At 35.7% G+C, this 13,164-nt stretch overlaps 5 protein-coding genes across 13 annotated transcripts in view; 2 read left to right on the top strand and 3 right to left on the bottom strand.

Annotated features, from left to right (window-relative positions):
- Positions 1-635, top strand: part of LOC109855019 (vacuolar protein sorting-associated protein 18 homolog) — a 6,635-nt gene extending 6,000 nt beyond the window's left edge. For both annotated transcript variants that reach the window (XM_020428772.1, XM_020428773.1), the window contains 2 exons: positions 116-427; positions 544-635. In XM_020428772.1, the coding sequence (XP_020284361.1) occupies positions 116-427; positions 544-607 (376 nt within the window). In that variant the 3' untranslated portion in view covers positions 608-635. The remainder of the gene's footprint in view (positions 1-115; positions 428-543) is intronic.
- Positions 636-776: 141 nt separating this feature from the next.
- Positions 777-3,852, bottom strand: LOC109855021 (DNA-3-methyladenine glycosylase-like). 3 transcript variants are annotated; one of them, XM_020428775.1, is made up of 6 exons: positions 3,329-3,416; positions 3,073-3,182; positions 2,815-2,956; positions 2,512-2,733; positions 2,190-2,399; positions 777-1,180 (listed from the first exon to the last, which is right to left on the bottom strand). In XM_020428775.1, the coding sequence occupies exons 1-6, from the start codon at positions 3,399-3,401 to the stop codon at positions 801-803; spliced, it is 1,137 nt and encodes a 378-aa protein (XP_020284364.1). In that variant the 5' UTR covers positions 3,402-3,416; the 3' UTR covers positions 777-800. The 3 variants fall into 3 exon arrangements, with proteins under 3 accessions (XP_020284364.1, XP_020284365.1, XP_020284368.1); XM_020428776.1 differs by lacking the exons at positions 777-1,180; positions 3,329-3,416 and adding exons at positions 1,187-1,858; positions 3,424-3,852; XM_020428779.1 differs by lacking the exons at positions 777-1,180; positions 3,329-3,416 and adding exons at positions 1,187-1,858; positions 3,467-3,851.
- Positions 3,853-3,920: 68 nt separating this feature from the next.
- On the top strand, positions 3,921-7,311 carry LOC109855022 (cytochrome c oxidase subunit 6B2-like). Of its 4 annotated transcripts, none has more exons than XM_020428781.1 (3): positions 3,941-4,032; positions 6,278-6,377; positions 7,005-7,311. In XM_020428781.1, exons 2-3 carry the CDS (start codon positions 6,298-6,300, stop codon positions 7,171-7,173), a joined length of 249 nt encoding a protein of 82 aa, XP_020284370.1. In that variant the 5' UTR covers positions 3,941-4,032; positions 6,278-6,297; the 3' UTR covers positions 7,174-7,311. The 4 variants fall into 4 exon arrangements, with proteins under 4 accessions (XP_020284369.1, XP_020284370.1, XP_020284371.1 ...); XM_020428782.1 differs by having other exon boundaries at positions 3,945-4,032; positions 6,275-6,377; XM_020428783.1 differs by lacking the exon at positions 3,941-4,032 and adding an exon at positions 4,093-4,183.
- On the bottom strand, positions 7,134-10,610 carry LOC109855023 (protein max-like). 3 transcript variants are annotated; one of them, XM_020428786.1, is made up of 5 exons: positions 10,178-10,595; positions 10,006-10,080; positions 9,176-9,410; positions 8,322-8,389; positions 7,134-7,223 (listed from the first exon to the last, which is right to left on the bottom strand). In XM_020428786.1, the coding sequence occupies exons 1-5, from the start codon at positions 10,214-10,216 to the stop codon at positions 7,209-7,211; spliced, it is 432 nt and encodes a 143-aa protein (XP_020284375.1). In that variant the 5' UTR covers positions 10,217-10,595; the 3' UTR covers positions 7,134-7,208. The 3 variants fall into 3 exon arrangements, with proteins under 3 accessions (XP_020284375.1, XP_020284373.1, XP_020284374.1); XM_020428784.1 differs by lacking the exon at positions 7,134-7,223 and having other exon boundaries at positions 7,526-8,389; positions 10,178-10,598; XM_020428785.1 differs by lacking the exons at positions 7,134-7,223; positions 8,322-8,389 and adding an exon at positions 8,486-8,691 and having other exon boundaries at positions 10,178-10,610.
- Positions 10,611-11,798: 1,188 nt separating this feature from the next.
- The window catches only part of LOC109855020 (facilitated trehalose transporter Tret1-like), a 3,456-nt gene continuing 2,090 nt past the window's right edge, over positions 11,799-13,164 (bottom strand). Inside the window, exons 4-5 of the mRNA XM_020428774.1 lie at positions 12,677-12,983; positions 11,799-12,522 (exon numbers count right to left, since the gene is read on the bottom strand). Of these exons, the coding sequence (XP_020284363.1) occupies positions 11,897-12,522; positions 12,677-12,983 (933 nt within the window). The 3' untranslated portion in view covers positions 11,799-11,896. The remainder of the gene's footprint in view (positions 12,523-12,676; positions 12,984-13,164) is intronic.

Here is a 13,164-nt window from a genome sequence, read left to right as displayed (position 1 = left end):
CACACACACACACACACACACACACACACACACACACACACACACACACACACACACACACACACACACACACACACACATCTTGTATTTGATCATATTTCATCTTTTTTTTCAGATGTACCTTTGTGCACGCAAGAGATACATGCAACACATGCGAGGTGCAATTGCTTTTGAGGCCTTTTTATGTATTTCCTTGCGGACATAAATTTCACAGCGATTGTTTGGTGGCGGCATTAACGCCCATGTTGTCTATGGACCAGAGGACAAAGTTGGCGGATCTTCAGCGACAACTTACTCTCATTTCGAATCGACCTGAAGACACTACTTCGATGACTTCCGTGTCTTTGTCAACGAGAGATCAAATCAAGGCCGACATCGATGAACTAGTGGCTTCCGAGTGCCTCTATTGCGGAGAACTTATGATAGAGTACGTTTCGATATCACTGAATAGTCTTGATTATATGACAGTCTACAATTAAGAAATTTAAGTGAAATCTTGTGAAGGTTTATACGTGAGCATAAATTATCGATTGTATTTCACAGGTCGATAGATAAGCCATTCATTGAGGAGGAGGATTACGAACGCGTGATGAAAGAGTGGACGTGATAAAATTTCCGCGGAACATATGTAATAGAGTATAATAATGTGATATATATATACAGAGAGCACGTCTTTCTTTTTCTTATTTATGTATGAACAATTGTTTATACGTATGTATATATTTCTTTCATTTATAAAAAAATTTAGCCACTTATCAAATAGCCATCATAAAAAATTACGAAGTACTGATTTTGAACAATTAAGAAATCTCCGTTTCCGCCTTTTTATCTCTTTTGCTAATGGATTTGTTGTCGTAGATGTAGTAGCGTAAAGGTTTCTTCGACCATTCCGGACCAGAGCTGTCGATTCCGATTCTAGCGGTTTTGATAATTTTGAAATCCGTTAACGCACCGTCGTCTTCAATCCATAGACTCTTCCACGTACAAAGAGAATATCTATTGTGTTCTCTGGTAAGCTGATACGCCATGCAGAACTTAGACGGGCCATTGCATAATTCATGCGGTTTTAAAGAAGTTAGTTTCGTTTTCTTCGCCTTTGATGAAGTATTACGTTCTTCGGCCATACGTTCGATACCTTCCAGAGGATCGACAGCTCGCACCAGTACCGCACATCCGTCACCTAAAATCGGACCAATTATTTTGTGACGTTTTATCGCACAGCTACAGAGAAAGATATGAGAATCCATTCTTCTAAGTTTTTATTTATAAAAATCTATGATGCGCTACACTTATTGCAATGTAATTTTTTTCTAATACATGTATATATATTTATTTATATGTATATATATTTTTACTCAGAATTAAGTTTTCTCTAAACTTAAACGAAATGTAAAAAGAATTTTATGTCTGTGTTCTTATAGTTGCTATTCACGTTTAATTTATTGTGCGATATAAGCATTTTCTTCGCATTCATAATTTCTGTCGCCAACGCTGGTACTTCCCAACACATAATATCGCGTCTTGCGGATAAATGATCGGCTATCATTCGATTGCCCATCTTCAGATGGTACAGCTACTATGGCGGGCGATCTTACAAACGGTTGAGTCTCGAGCCACAAATTATAACACGCATAAACAAGCTTCCGATCGAAGGTGTTCTGATTGATAGCAAAAGTTTCGCATATCTTGAACGGATTATCGCAAAGCTCGTATTGCTTTAATGTTCGCGTACGCGTTACTTCTTTCGCGATTGGGTTTTCTCTTCCGTTATCGGCGCGCCGCATGTTTCTTAATAATTCCATGTTTTCAAATCCCATCAGCGGTTCTACCGCTTTTATCAATACACATGCATTTCCCTCTAAACGTTATTTATTAGCGTGTTATGTTAGTAATAATAAATGAGCATGCGAACAATTAATTGTTGATTCTTCCAGAATTTTATAATAATATTATTATAATATTCATCAGCGGTTCTACCGCTTTTATCAATACACATGCATTTCCCTCTAAACGTTATTTATTAGCGTGTTATGTTAATAATAAATAATGAGCATGCGAACAATTAATTGTTGATTCTTCCAGAATTTTATAAATCTCTGATAATTTTACGAATAAAAATAATCAAAAATAAAGCATCTTAATACATAAGTTAAGAAATTCTTCGATCTTTCATGAAAAATTGTACTCACCTTGACTTGAGATATTAAAACAGTGATACATGCCATATGTCATGTAAACATAAATAGTCCCTGGGGGCATGTACATTGGTAAGTTACGAGAAGTAATTCTATTCTGATATGATTGGGACGCTTTATCAATTGCACCTAAATATCCTTCGGTTTCTACAATTCTACCTTTGAGGATTGTTCCATCATCAAGATATCTCACAAGTATTTTGCCTGTTAAAGAAAATTATTTGATACATTTATATGTGCAAGATAATATAATAAAGTCAAAAGCAAGTTTATTTTTGAAAGAATTAAAATCTCTTATATCTATTGTTCTATAAACCTAGCAATCGCTGTGCCAAATCTTCACAAGGTACATCATAGAATTCATATTGCAGCCTTTTAGAAGATGCTTCCTTTTCCCATGGTGTCAGTGGAGGATCTTCCAGCTGTTTTAATTCCTCCTTCATTTTTTTCAAATCTACAATGGCTCTCAGTTTCTTTTTGTCGAGACTTGTATTTGGTTTCAATTCTTCTTCTTTTTCTTCTTCATCATTTTCTTCTTCTATAATGAATTATCAGTAATAAGTACAAAAAATAAGTATAGTAAATAGTTTTATTATTAAATGACTATGAATTTACTAACTTTTATCATTGTTTATATGTGATTCTTTTTGATTATTTTTAGATTTTTTTAAAGATGCAGTGGCATGAGATTGATTTGTGGTTTCATTATTTTGATTTCGCAAAGATCTCAAATTCAATTTTGGCCTTTCATCCGGTATTATCTAATAAACAATATCGCACATAGAACATAATATATTTCTAATAGAAAATAAGATATCTTGATTTTGATATTTCTTTCACAGAATAACTTATTATGTAAAAAATTCGAAACACAAACCTTTGTTGATGACTGATTTTTCTTTGTTGTTTTTTTATCATTCTCATTGTTCTCAACATTTTGTTGTTGAAACTTCGTAACAATATTTCTTCGTTTCATTGGTTGGTCTTCTATAATATAAATACAAATCAAACTTTTGTATAGCTCCCGTTTAATAGTATTCAGTTTTGCGCGAAGTAACAGCGTGAGAACGTCCCATGTGTAGTTGTTTACAAATCATACACGTATGTACACGTAAACACATAAAGATACGTACCACGAAAAAAACGATTTACAACTTGTAATCTTTTTAAGGAAGATAAAACTGATTTTACAAATAAATATCTCATAGTCTTAACATTAATTACGTACGTAAACCGTTGCAACATACAAATGTCAAAATCATTTGTTTTACCCTTTAATTATATCCTTGATCCGACCAATTGAGAAACGACACAGCAGCCAATCGGGCGTTATTTAATCGCGCCGGAAAATATAATACTTCGAAGTGTTTAAACTGTGTTCCGATATATATTCACTGTCCAGCACTGGAAATTCATAATGTATGTCACGTGGACTGTAGATTTTTAATATCGAAAGTGAATAACGAAACGCATCTCTGGTTTTCTATTGATTGTCTTCAGAAAACACAACAGTTTTACAACGATTATCACTTGTGATCGGATATTTTTGAAACTCTGATAGGTTTTGAGGAACAGTCCTGTCGCAAATGATAATTCTCAATTTGTTGCGCCGCATCATCCCGGTTTTGATTTACGATCACCCGTCGCCGTACGAAGTGGCCGGTCTAGTGCACGTCGCTAAGTTCGCGATCAACTTCGGCCGAACGTCGCTGTCGGCGCTGTTGGCGATCGCTGGCAGTGTGTGCTTTTCTCGGCGAAGTGCATGACGTAACAGATCGTCGTCTGGCGCAGTTTTTCTTAGTGGCCATTTTGTTTCCGACCGCACGTCCGATTTAAGGTATTACGCATAGAAGTAATTAGCATTATTTTAGGCAGTCCAGCGAGATGCTCGACGAGACGGTCATATTCGTTCGCGCGAAGCAGATAGCTGTAGGAGGATAGTCGCCATCTCAGTAGTAGATCTCGAGGATAATCAACGAAGAGAAACGGTTCGCGTTCTCCCCTTGTTTCCTCCTATTTCCTCCCCTCTCTTTCTCTCTCTCTATGTCGTCTTTATCTCGTTATCGAATCTGAAAATTCCTCCAAAAAAAAACACGATTTTCGTTTTCCAATCGCGTATCGCGAGCGAAACGCGAGAACATCCATCATTTCGTTCTCCATTATCTTTGTCAGTTTTTCTGGGAGTGAAAATTCTCCCGAAATCAATCGGCGACACACATAGGATTTGATTAGCTTTTGTAAAGTTCAAGGTCTTCTGTATTTGTTTCCTTTTAATTTCGATTTTTTTTTTTACATTCTCATTCGTCTTGTGATATAGTGAAGTAATACAGAAAAGAGAGTGCTGCGCGTTTTTATTGTTTAGTATCTCTCATCTGGGGGAATAATGTTTGTACCCTTCTTGAGAGAGACTGCCAAAAAAAGTGATCATCATGCTGTGTGATTTCGTATTCTTTATATAATATATAATATTTCTTAAATCTCACAGCTTGATGATTAGAAGAGCATAATAGATTTATATTAAGAGACATCCTCTCTTTCTTGCTATCTGTTAATTCTTTTTGTCATTTTCTATTTTGAGCTATGCTATGTTACACTCTCTCGCTCTAAAGTCCGCCTGTCTCTCCCGCAAATGCACATTAAAAAAAAAAAAAAAAAAAAAAAATCCGAAAAGTCTGATAAAGGCGTGGAAATTTGGAATGAGCCATGTACTCATGGAAGGAAGTTTCTATCCTTATAGGTGTGTCCGTGTACGTCCATCCGTTCTTCAGTTTGGCCTGGCAGTGCGATGGACTCAAAGCGGTACGATCGCAGCACGAGGTCGAATACAGAATCGCCACCTGCTCTGCCCTCGTCTCCCATGTATAGCACAGGTTACAGCACCGCGACACACGACGGTCACAGGAACCGAGGCAGCTCGCGACGCTCGCCCTCTCCCCTACCTGTCGCGGAGTACCATCGGAGCAGATCCTCGCGGAACGACTCGCCGCTCCAGGACAGACGTAAGCGCCGTCGAAGCGGCTCACGATCGTCCCCGGTGCGTTCTCACAGACGGTCAAGATCCAACGACAAGGACAGGGAGCGCGATCGTGACAGAGAACGATCACGAAAATATTCGAGAAGAGACAGATCGCGGTCGAGATCACGCGGCAGATCGCGCTCCAGGAACAGATCCCGCTCGAGAGACAAAAGACGAAGTCGCAGTCACAATCGCAGCAGAGACAGGCATAGATACAGGGAGAGTCGAAGGCATCACACTAGAGCACCTTCGTACGAATCGGACGCTCTTGAAGATCACGGAGAAGGAACGACGTCGGTGGCGCATCCGGTGGTGACTGTCGCTCCCCAACCAAATGCTTTCAAGAATGACGGAAGTTTCATGGAGATGTTTAAGAAAATGCAAGAGCAAATGCAGCCTACCGTACAGAAACCTACAACTTCTGTATTAGAGGAAAAACCTGTGGTGCCGCCGCCATTGATGGTAGGCAAGAGAAGAGGTGGCAGAATCTTAAAAACCGGCATGGTGGCAAAGCCAAAGACAGAACAAACTGTGGAGCAACCAAAAGATGCTTGGTCATTGTACATGGCAGAAGTGAAAAAGTATCGAGAAGTCTGCTGTCAGGAGGAGGACAACACGCGACCGTTGGTTAAATAGCTTTTTCAAATTATCCCTTCTTTATGTACTTTGGCTCATTACTTTCTTCTGAGACATCTATAATCAGGCTAACTTCGTCTATAAGAAACTTTATGTATAAGATATTAACAGATATTGCTCCGGGAAAAAAATCTTTTATTCTCGTTTTGTTTCACTGTGAGCATTCTGTTTTATCTAAATTCACTATATATAATGTTATTTTGCACTAATTATAAACGAAAGACAAAGAAGGGAATAAAAAAGTTCCGAGAGAAGCTCATTTGTGATAGTGTCGCGTGTGCTTTGAGAGACAGAAATGGACAAGAGCGAGAGAGCAATGTAAAAAAAATTTATCTTTGCGAAAAAAGGAGATAGAAGGGGGAGAGGAGGTGAAACGACTTATACGTGCTAAGAGAGATTTAGGGATTAAATAATTTAACTTGTTAAGCAGTGTCCTATATCGCCGCAAGTATGACGCAGGAGTCGCTTATTCCTCCAGAATTGCAGGGCGCACCGTTTGACCCTAGATTCCCTAATCAGAATCAAACAAGGTAAGAATCAAAATCGATCTTTATTCAGTCTCATTGCAATAACATATTACTGACAACACAATCAGAAAAAAATCCGTTTACATATTTTGTTTAAAAAAAAACTCTTTTAATCCTTAAAAACGTAATATTATATTAAGTCGTGAAATTCTTTATCGTATCATTTTGTATTTTTTTTTATATCAATGTATCAGTTTGTCAAGATTTGTGTATTAAAGTTTCAAATATATAGAGAAGTTAAAATCTTGCATAACAAACACAGTTTGAATTTAGTTATCTGATATTAATAATTCATTATTTTTGATATATTGATTTTATGAAATAAATGCTATGTGTGTATTGTGTGTGTAATTCGGATTGCGAGTTTTATCTCTGCGAGAGAGGGAATGAGTGCCATCTGATTCTTAGGAAGAATGATAAGATTATGAATTATTGGAATTATCAATCGTTATATTTGTATTTTTTCTAATCGAGAAAGTTTGTAATAGTCTCTTATACGTATCAAAATAATATAAAATTAAAAGATACAGCCAGTTTTAAGCAGGTTTTAGTTGTAAAATATAATAGAAACATATGCATATAAACAAGAAACTGTCCTGATGAATCTTGATTAATTGCATTTCTTGCTAGATATTGTTACCAGAGCTACGTAGACTTTCATCGATGCAAGAAGAAGCACGACGAGAATTATGAAGCTTGCAAATATTTTAAGAAAGTGTATAATTCGATGTGCCCACACGCCTGGGTAGAGAAGTGGGATGGACAGATTGAGGCAGGAACATTCGCCGGTCGTGTCTAGGATTTCTTCTGCGGTTGATATATCGCATCTGCTTTTCATCCTAGTGAATTCTGTAAGCGCCGAACAGGATTGTAGGGTCGTATCATTTGAAATTTGTAAAATAACTCGTATACTTAAATAAATTTAATGACACTACAATTCTTTATCTTTCCCTCTCATTTTATCTAGACTTTCCGCGACATCTCGGCAGAAGGAGACGCGATTGCACATATAATATTTATTCACTTATGTTTACCTCTTTGTGATAGCGACTAATGCGTGTATATAAATATATTTCGAATATAATCAGTATATATACATATATTGTATTAGTATAATCTACAGTCTGATATAATTTTTATTTTTATTATTATTAAATTCTTATACAGTAAGTTTTTTTTTTTTTTTTAAATAAAGTTTAGAAGTGTTTCCTTCAAAACTGTTTAAATTGAGATATTTCGAGTTTTGTTAGCGTGACAAATATATAGTTCGAAATATAATCACACTTAAAAAGACACTGCATATTGATGTAACGTTATTGTTGTTTAATAATCATATACATTAATATTTATATACATTAACTGTGCACCACGTAATGCAAAGTATTTTCTAAATTGTGTGCAGATGCAAGGGCGTTCTTAATGATAATAAAATTAACAATATAGAATATAGAATTAATAACAACACATAGAATATAGTAGACTTTACGTCGTAAAAAATCCAAATAAAACCTACACACATTCATTTTACAGACAACTGCAAATACAAATCTCTTACACAATTCGCTCGCTTTCTGCCAGTCACGTTAACATCTTCCATTTGCGGAATTTTACTATGTTAAATGTATATTATAGGACGAAGTCTAATCGCTTAAATAAATATCTATATAATATAGATATATAATATACATATATATATATGTATATAAGTGTATACATATATTTATACATATATATATCTATACACATCTTGTACACACAATTTATAACTTACAACAATGTATGATAGAACATTTATATACTAAACAAATAAAGGAAAAAGTAGACAACACAAACGTGTTGTCACTATTCTCCAGTAACTTTCAGCTTCTTCGATTTGCGATTTTTCTGTCTTACTTCGCTGTAAGACTCGGAGGACTCTGATTCAGTGTCGTAGACATGTATACTTACTTCAGATTTCACAACTTCGCGCGTCTCCCCGGATGTCATAGATGCCTTGGTCTTTTCTAACATACGAACTTTATACAGCTAATTAGAAATCTGCCGAGCAACCACCACGTTCACTTATTTTACCATTATAACTATTAAAATCATTATAACCACATTATAAATGCTAAAATGAAATTTTTTTATTAAATTCTTCTACATTAATCCATAGGAAACAGTTCCTCTCTAGTGGAATTATATTCTCTTTGTAATAAAGTAAATAGTCTTTTTGAAGCTCCATCTGTTTGGAAATCATACCTAATATTTCTGTATCGTATTTTAAATTGTTTTTTATTAGAACAATTTTTTAACTTTTGTTGCAAAATTTTTGAAGCTAAAACAAGTAGAATAAGCGAACGTTAGATCATCTTTAGTATTATATCATATCTTTATAAGTTGAAAAAATTCATTTAAATATTGAATTTACAAGTTGAAAAATTCACTAAAATATTGAAAATATTGAAACTAAATAAGTTAAAGTATTGAAACTATGATCTTGATTATTATGACAGCTAAGATTAAAACTACTTGAAAATTGTAAGACATGACATTGTACAAAACAATATAAAGTTAGTTTAATGAAATTTACTGAAAGTTGAGAAAATATATTTTTATGTTTGTCATACAGTATTGCAACAATTCTTGTGCATGTTTTTTTGGGTTAGGAACATTTGTTCATTTCATCACAATTAAGATTAATTTAATAATGACAGAACTGAAATGTGTGTTGATACGAAAATGACACAATGCTGCTACAACCAGAAAACTATGCACAAGATTCATTTTCATAGTTTATTTTATGGAAAAAAGATACTCACTTTTTTCCTCACAAAATGAATTCTGTCTTTCAAGGTCTTCAATATCTTGCTGAATAGAAAGATTTGTTCGTTTCAAATATTGAATATATTCAGCTGCTTTCTTCAGAATTTGTGCCCTGCTTGCAACTTTTTCTCCTTGTAAAGCTGGTACAACATCTCTGAGACTTGAGAAACTGTCTTTGATATGGTCTCTGCGTTTTCTTTCTAACGCATTATGATGAGCACGTTTTTCTGCCTAATATTACATAGAATATGTGTTTCACTATAAACAATAGACTATTCTAATTTAAATAAAACTTGAAATTATAAATAATACCTTAACTAAATTTCTCTTATCAATCTATTGGATTCTTATCATACCAATCTTAGTTAATAATACTGTTAATATTATCAAATATATTTGTTGATATTGACAATATTAGTGATCGTACAAGATTTATATTGTTTCTGATTTGTTTGATTTTCTGTTGGCAACAGTTATAACGATTTTTATATCGATATCAATTAATATTGATTATCGTGATGTTTTGCAAAGACCGTAGCTGAAGAAGATTCAGATGAGTTGAATCGTCACGAAATATTGGCAATATAACATATATATGTGAAATACATATATATTACTCGGCAATAAATCGGCTCTGTGCGAAAGGAAAACAAATTTCTCCCTCTAACGTTATTTGTTCTTCAGTTGTCGACAGTTGAACGACCTAAGAAGAATGACGCACGTACAGAAAAGCCTTCTCTCTCGTCACGGAACCAAATTTATTGCCGTGCGTGAACTACTGAGATTTACTCCAGAAAACACTGTTACTTCGAATAAAGATCCTTACCTCAGGTATTCTCACCTGAGAATAATACGGTGAGTTACCCGAGTGTTTCAGTTTAGGGTCTAAGTCGTCGCCATCCTTAAAACAAGGAAATTTATATGTACAAAAGTACAGCAAACGCGGTACAGATATTTACATGTGACAATAAGAGCAGATCATTGCACGTGTTACTTACGTCACTTTCGATATCGATTTCACGGTCATCGTCACTCATTTTTACGCTTTTGTCTATAATCGTCCGACGATTGGCAAATAAAAATTAAGAAATACGATACTACCAGCAGAAAATGGCCAGGAGTGCGTGCGAGCAGCGTGTTGTGATCGCGTCCCCGAACACAATACGCAAATTAACGAAAAAAAATAGCGTTGTGATGATCCTACAGCTTTGTGCCTAAATATGTCAATTTATTTAATCGTACAAGTCATATATTAAATTTTAAAAAGCAACTGATTTCGAAGCATCTAATTTTGTTCCTCCCATGCACACTTTTAACGTTTCGACTTTGTCACTTTAGAACTGAGGGGAACGCACGTTTTCGCGTTAACAGCATCATTCTATCCTTATCGCTCGTTAGATGAAAAACAAAGATAGAATAACGCGTTGGCGATGATAGCGCGCTCTACGAACGCAACCTGAGTCAGCAGTGTGTGGAAAACCGGAAGCATAGTAGTGCGTGATCACCAAATCTTAAGGGCCGTTTACAATAGGAGTAGGTAGTATTAGAGTATAAAGGTCTATCTACATAAGACGCAGGTCGCTGATCTCGCGGAATTGACCATTCACGCTGGTCAGTTGGCTGATTTGATCAATACGATTAGTCAGTTCCACCAGACCTGTTTCTTGCGTTTGCGCTCGCGATCAATGTGGAACAGGCTTTATGGCCGTGGCCGCTCCTCAGGCTCCTCTCTGTTTCACGCTGCAATGAAGATTAACAGCACCTTCGTCGCCTAAGTGACAGAAAAGCGAGACACCGAGAATACAGCTCAGTACACGTCTCTAAAAGATGACTAAAAGACGTTTTTAAGTCGTCTTTTGATCTTTCTTTCTTGCTGTCTGGACGCAAATAGTTTGTACTTTTTCAGTCGGTACAAAACGTGTAACCGTGGCTACTCTCATATGTAACTGGTGCGCACAAGACGCGATATAATGTTTACATAGAGAAATAATTTATATATTCACTGAGCCGTCAGAAACAACGCGTGAACCAATCAAAGTCAAATACACTTCTTGTAGTAACTGCGTTCGGGGTGCGCGCTATCAGCGTTGTTGCATCATTCTGTCTTTATTGCTCATTAGATGTAAAACAAGGATGGAATGACGCAATAGCGCTGATAGCGTGCTCCCCGAACGCAGCCAGTATCAAATTGCTTTTATTATAAACATGTTTTTTTTTTTTTTTTAATGCTTTGTTTTCAAAATATTCAAGAGTTTCGTAACATTTTTCATATCGTATAAAACGTTTCTTTACAAGAATAAATTTTTTGTGTACATGCATAATTACACTTAGTTTATTTTGTAAAATCACAGGCAAAATACGCAGCTTAAGAATTATATGTGTATATAATATAAATATATGTAAATATATATATATGTATATATAATATATGTGTATATATAATATATGTGTGTATACATGTATATATATAAATATATATGTATATATAAAGAGTAAGCTTGGTTTTAATTCTTAAACACACACAAATTCATAATCTACTTTGAAACTTTCACACACACACAGTTTTCGTGTATAAATGTATCCAAGAATATTATACATATACTTTGTTTTGCATTTGGGTTCAATCTCACAAACAAATTTTCACTTTATTTAGAGAGAAAAAATTGCATCTATAAACTTTGTGTATCAAAATCACTTTTGATAATCCGACTAATAATTTAATGTTTAACGGATCGCTGAATCTCCAGCAAGCTCTTGCCCTTTGTCTCGGGGATCAAGTACCACACATAAGGCACGGCCATGATCACGAAAAGTCCATAGCTGCAGAAGACGATTGTTTCTCCCGCCACGTTGACGAAAGGCTGATAAGTTTTGGTGAACATGAAGGCCAACGTGGAGTTGGTTATAGAAACGAAAAGAGACACCAAATTTTTTAGATTTGCTGGAAACATCTCGCTTAAAAGTACACCGGGCACCGGTATCAGACCGTACGATACAAAGATACTAAAAGCCAATAACGATGTTATCGGTAGCCACGTCAATTTGTCGGGAACGAAGTTTAGTGAAAGAAGATAGAAGTGTAGACCAAGAGCGAAGAGCGAAATGACGACGCCGACGATGGAAACGATCAGCAGATTCTTCCGCCCGAATCTGTCTACCACCAAGACGGTGGTGAAACCAGCGACAATCGTGGAGAAACCCAGTGCCATCACCACAATCGACGGAGTGATGTTCACTCCGGAATTGATTACAATAATTTCCGCGTACGAGTTCATCGTGGCGTACGCGCTTCCATGGACGAAAACGTTCAAACCAAGTATCGTCAGCACTTTTTTCAGATTTACTGGAACAAAGAAGATTGAACTTCAAAAATTAATTTCTTTTCTGCTTAAATTTAAATCCCATTTAGACTTAGAGACTCGTAAAAAATATTTTTTTGACAAAAGAAGAAAACGCAAGTATAATATTATTTTCGGAATATATATATATATATATACCTGGCACCAGCAAATTTTTGAGCTTTGTTAGAATATTGGTATTGGCGCCGTGAACGAAGTCCTGTAGCTCCTGCATCTCGGCCTTGACGTCAGCCTCTCGTCGAAACCACTTGAGAGATGCCTCGGCCTCGTTGATGTTGCCGTGAAGGACATAATGATAGGGCGACTCCGGTATCAGACTGAAGAGGACTACGAAGAGGATGTTCGGCACGAGGCTCACGTAGGCGAACATCTCCATGGACAGATAAGGACCCATTGCATTACCGAGGAACATACCAACGGACGCTACATTTACGTTCATAGATATCTGAAAACGTGACCACGTATTATGATTTCAGCTTATTCCATAGATATGATATTTTGTTGTTATTGTAGTGAAAAACGGAAAACGAATTTCTGAATTATTTTTTAAAAACAATAAATTAAAACAAAGTTACGCAAAATAATAAATTAAAACAAAATTTTGTACAAGTTTAAAAAAAAAAAAA

Source organism: Pseudomyrmex gracilis, unplaced genomic scaffold, assembly GCF_002006095.1.
Source record: "Pseudomyrmex gracilis isolate BER0280 unplaced genomic scaffold, ASM200609v1 scaffold_78, whole genome shotgun sequence".
NCBI lineage: Eukaryota > Metazoa > Arthropoda > Insecta > Hymenoptera > Formicidae > Pseudomyrmex > Pseudomyrmex gracilis.
The sequence above is the reverse complement of the archived record's forward strand: the minus strand, read 5'-3'. Positions and strand labels throughout refer to the sequence as shown.

What these genes read in the sequence shown, in the direction of transcription:
- LOC109855021 (XM_020428776.1), bottom strand. Translation starts at nt 3,457, where the DNA reads ATGATTTTGACATTTGTATGTTGCAACGGTTTAC. An exon ending in ACATATAAACAATGATAAAA is followed by an intron (nt 2,734 to 2,814) that starts GTTAGTAAATTC and finishes AATTCATTATAG; the next exon opens with AAGAAGAAAATGATGAAGAA. An exon ending in TTTTAATATCTCAAGTCAAG is followed by an intron (nt 1,859 to 2,189) that starts GTGAGTACAATT and finishes AATAACGTTTAG; the next exon opens with AGGGAAATGCATGTGTATTG.
- LOC109855022 (XM_020428780.1), top strand. Translation starts at nt 4,981, where the DNA reads ATGGACTCAAAGCGGTACGATCGCAGCACGAGGTCGAATACAGAATCG.
- LOC109855023 (XM_020428785.1), bottom strand. Translation starts at nt 10,216, where the DNA reads ATGAGTGACGATGACCGTGAAATCGATATCGAAAGTGAC. An exon ending in AAATCGATATCGAAAGTGAC is followed by an intron (nt 10,081 to 10,177) that starts GTAAGTAACACG and finishes CCTTGTTTTAAG; the next exon opens with GATGGCGACGACTTAGACCC. An exon ending in CTCAGGTGAGAATACCTGAG is followed by an intron (nt 9,411 to 10,005) that starts GTAAGGATCTTT and finishes ATGTAATATTAG; the next exon opens with GCAGAAAAACGTGCTCATCA.